The 4648-nt window shown below is 41.4% G+C and overlaps 1 protein-coding gene across 1 annotated transcript; it reads right to left on the reverse strand.

Moving 5' to 3' along the window:
* Window positions 1-331: 331 nt before the first annotated feature.
* LOC150081605 (uncharacterized) lies at window positions 332-3712 on the reverse strand. Its single transcript, XM_090380260.1, has one exon. It carries the CDS (start codon window positions 3710-3712, stop codon window positions 332-334), a length of 3381 nt encoding a protein of 1126 aa, XP_090236386.1.
* Window positions 3713-4648: the final 936 nt, after the last annotated feature.

Genomic DNA, 4648 nt, shown 5'->3' on the forward strand with positions numbered 1-4648 from the left:
GTGATGGCTTCCTTTAATGAATATTTCAGCGATTTCGGAACTGTCTTTTGCAGCATGTAGGAGATCGTCGATTATGATTAGATTTCTGACATGTCTATCGACTTCGGGCAGTTTCAAGCCTTTTACGAATTCAACCTGCGGAAACTGTAAGAACCGATCCTGCTCTTCAGAGTAGCAGTAAATTATTCTCTCCGGAGGGGGTGAAATTAACTGTTTGCTGTTTTTAATAAGGGACAGAATGAAGGTTGTTTTACCGCTTTGAGTACCACCGGCCGCGACACGTGAAGGGGTGGATAAACGAACACATAGTGACAGTGTTATAACCGACGAATCATTTTTGATTGTGTTTTTCATGGAAGTATCCATATGGGAATGTACGGGTGTCCTCTCCAACTATGCGCTTCTTAAATGTGAAACCATACCGCCTAGTTAACGATGTATGGAGTAGCTTACACTGCCATTTGTCACGTTTCACGTTGAACGGTACAGGAACTGTCACTTCAACATGTTCACCCATTGCCGCTGATTGCATTACATCCAAGTTTACGAGTCGGCTGTTGTTCTCGTTTAGGGTAATGCCTTTACATTTTGTTACAGATTTGCCCGAGCGTGTTCTGTACGAATACGATTTGGGTCCTGAAGTAGCGAATTCTAAAATATTGTCACCTTCCAATTCATCTACTAGTTCACCTAGTGAGTGACCTGTAGATGGAAGTGTATCGCCTGGCTTATATGAGAATACCAAACTGTCGGTATCTGTATAAATTAAACGCTCTCCCAGAGGTGCGATGGTTTTATACAGTTTAATTCGTCCGTATGAAGCAACAAAGGACCCTATTACAGCATTTCCTTTGCGATATGGGGCTTCTGTACCTTCAAGAACGCTGTATGCTATCAGCATTTTTTCTTCAGTGACTAGTCGAGCATCGTGGATAATTTTACCATCATCCATGAAGTGTTCAACGAGGCTTGAGTAGGACTTGCATAGAACAGTATTTACATGATTTGTTCGCATGGCAAGCCTACCCCATAAAGAATTCATACACACTTTTCCCAGAGCGCGTCTGGACGCGTTTTTTTTAATTTGAGCAGGATCAAGTGTGATACCTTCCTTCTGATTTAGTTCTTGGATGTAGCTGTCACGATCGATGCCCTGAGGCCACCCCGAAGCCTCTTGTTTAATTTTCAAGAAGGTATCGATATACCCACCAAACAACGATTCGTGTGTTTCATCAAAGTGCCACACTTCGTAGAATTCGATAATTTTGTAGCCATAGTCACATGCCAAATACAGTTCTGGAGTTGTCCATACGCCTTTTATGGTCGTATCTTCGTGATTACAGAGGACTGATTCCTCCTGAGCACATTTTGCACACAGAGGAAAAATTAACTTTCCATTACACGTTATCGGTAATATTGGAAGAAACAACTTCTCTGGTGCTTGCACGCGTGCACTAGCAATGCCAAAGTATGCTCTGTTGCTGTAATCGAAATCTCTCAGAATAACATTTGGATGGCCACGCGGATACACTCCGTATTTACACACCCAGGGGTATAGGGAGCAAAAATCCATATAATGAATCTGCTCGTTTTCATCTGCTTTGTGGTACAGTTTAAAACAATCCACACGACCACCTCTGAGGGCACTTCTAGGGGTAATCGCTTCTGTTATATTAAAATTGGCTACAAATGCGTTCAAGACGGGGTTATTTTTTCTCATTTCATCGAATTGACATTCCCATATGGAAACCAAGTTGTAGCCTTGGTTTTTCAGAAACGTTTCACGATCCAACGTTTCTTCATAGAGCACTGACATGGGTAGATTTCTGTTTGTCTGTAGCGTATTACCTCGATAGCAGATCCTACATCCATGAAAATAACAACCATGAAATTCGTAAACTGTTTTATCTCGGATCCCATCAACGAAAAAGGGCCCAATCCGAGCCTCACCCCCAACCGAGCGGGCGTGTTGTATCGGTGCATTCTCTTGTTGTTCTAGCCACGATAGCCATGCAATTGCATTTCGACTTTGGAGGTTCGACCCTCGATACCCCCCTGGGGGGAGGATAGCCATCGTGTTTTGGGGTAGAAAGTTCCTCGCGAAAATTCTACTACACGTTCCTGCTATGGTGATATCTTGGTTGAACGGATCGACGTCGGAGATATCGATTAGGAGAGATCTGAACTTATTACAACTGTCACGTAATACCCGTACATCGTCAAGTGTATATGCCATGAGCTCTGCTTTTAAGTCGTACGATTGGCCTTTCTTCTGACAGTACCACGTTTGGAACTCTACACTATCCTCCTTCGACATAAATTCGGGTTTGAAATGTTTTTGGTCAGGAATAGGACCTACATAATCTGTAGTTTGTAGAGTATGGAATGCATGGGGAAAGAATCCTTTTCGAACCTCGGGTAATTCGAACATTGCAGGTAACCTTCTAAGGGGAACTGATAAGTACGAATAAGAATCTAAGAAGATGAGATTTAGTTTCAAATGATAAATTCCTAATATTTTAGAGCCGTCAAAAATAACATGAGGTTCGAAATTCTTACCGTAGAGGTAAGTCAGTACGAAGTAACCATCAAAGCCTCGCAAATTGTGTGCTATTATCCGCACATCTTTGTATTTGGGTTCGATGTGGCTAATGTTTCGACCATCGCGAGCACGTTTTGACGATTCACGAACTCCAAAAATCTCGTCCATGAATGCTGTGACACAGTTGGGTCCCTCATATGAACGCAGTTCATCTCCAAAACTTGCTACACAGAGCACTGGTATATGCTCACCCTGATGCAACACCGTCTCGGTGTCGAAATAAATTATAGATACATGTTTTTTAGGGTCCGCTGGTTTCTGAACATAGCAGTGTTGTGACATGTGAACTATCTTACATTTTTCACAATAATCCAGGGGTTTGCATTTGTGTTGTTTCTGGGTGGTGAACGTTCGCAAACACTCACGACAACGGTGATATGTCGAGCAGTTGTTGTTTTTTTTATGAGCGTCGAAACAGATATTTCCTCTGTAATACCGAAAACAATCACTACACAACACCAAATCGCCACTATGATACTCACGTGTTCGACACCTATTGCATGAATATGGACAAGAATGAGTGTGAAGTCTTTCAATGTTTTGGAACGTTTTAAAACACAGTGAGCAGTAATAATCTGCTCCAAATAACGCTTTCACAGAGCGTACTACATCGTAGTGTTTGTCAATACACAGTAGAAATATTTGTTTCTCTGCTTCAGGACCCCTGTAAATAACATCAAACTCGTTGTCGGCTGACAGTACAACTATCTGAAACTCGGGAGTAAGAACTCGCTGGAATTTTTGTAGTTCTTCCACTCCACACACTGTCTCGGAAACGTCTGCTTTTTCATGCAATTGCTTGGCTCTCGAAGTCTGCAAACCGTTTCTGTCTTCGCGAACTTTTCTGTACGTAATGGTGTCGTCTTGTTGGGCTGAAATAGCTGTTACTATTGCACGTCCCATGCACATATTATCATTATTCCTAATTTTGACAACGCACTTCTTCTTTTCTAAGAATCTGTTCAGATGTACAATAGTTCGTTTTTTTATATTTTTAGAATGCCCAGCACCACCTTTATTTGATATGTTTATAAGAACCAGATCGATTGTGAGAGAGTCTGTTATCAGAAAGCCACTTCGCGACTGATCTACACTGAAAAACGCATCCATAATTCTATCTATAATCCAGGGGTTTGCATTTGTGTTGTTTCTGGGTGGTGAACGTTCGCAAACACTCACGACAACGGTGATATGTCGAGCAGTTGTTGTTTTTTTTATGAGCGTCGAAACAGATATTTCCTCTGTAATACCGAAAACAATCACTACACAACACCAAATCGCCACTATGATACTCACGTGTTCGACACCTATTGCATGAATATGGACAAGAATGAGTGTGAAGTCTTTCAATGTTTTGGAACGTTTTAAAACACAGTGAGCAGTAATAATCTGCTCCAAATAACGCTTTCACAGAGCGTACTACATCGTAGTGTTTGTCAATACACAGTAGAAATATTTGTTTCTCTGCTTCAGGACCCCTGTAAATAACATCAAACTCGTTGTCGGCTGACAGTACAACTATCTGAAACTCGGGAGTAAGAACTCGCTGGAATTTTTGTAGTTCTTCCACTCCACACACTGTCTCGGAAACGTCTGCTTTTTCATGCAATTGCTTGGCTCTCGAAGTCTGCAAACCGTTTCTGTCTTCGCGAACTTTTCTGTACGTAATGGTGTCGTCTTGTTGGGCTGAAATAGCTGTTACTATTGCACGTCCCATGCACATATTATCATTATTCCTAATTTTGACAACGCACTTCTTCTTTTCTAAGAATCTGTTCAGATGTACAATAGTTCGTTTTTTTATATTTTTAGAATGCCCAGCACCACCTTTATTTGATATGTTTATAAGAACCAGATCGATTGTGAGAGAGTCTGTTATCAGAAAGCCACTTCGCGACTGATCTACACTGAAAAACGCATCCATAATTCTATCTATTGTCAGTTCTGATATCTTCATAAATGGAAGATTAATCGGTGTTTTTAGGGAGTCGGCGTTTACACATAAACGAACATGGCTAAATTCTCCTCCCTTGTTTACTTGCCCTA

This window comes from Mastigoproctus giganteus, chromosome 8 (assembly GCF_048544385.1).
Source record: "Mastigoproctus giganteus isolate SK-2022 chromosome 8, ASM4854438v1, whole genome shotgun sequence".
Classification (NCBI taxonomy): domain Eukaryota; kingdom Metazoa; phylum Arthropoda; class Arachnida; order Uropygi; family Thelyphonidae; genus Mastigoproctus; species Mastigoproctus giganteus.

Coding starts and splice junctions, on each gene's coding strand:
- LOC150081605 (XM_090380260.1), bottom strand. CDS start 3,712: ATGGATGCGTTTTTCAGTGTAGATCAGTCGCGAAGTGGCTTTCTGATA.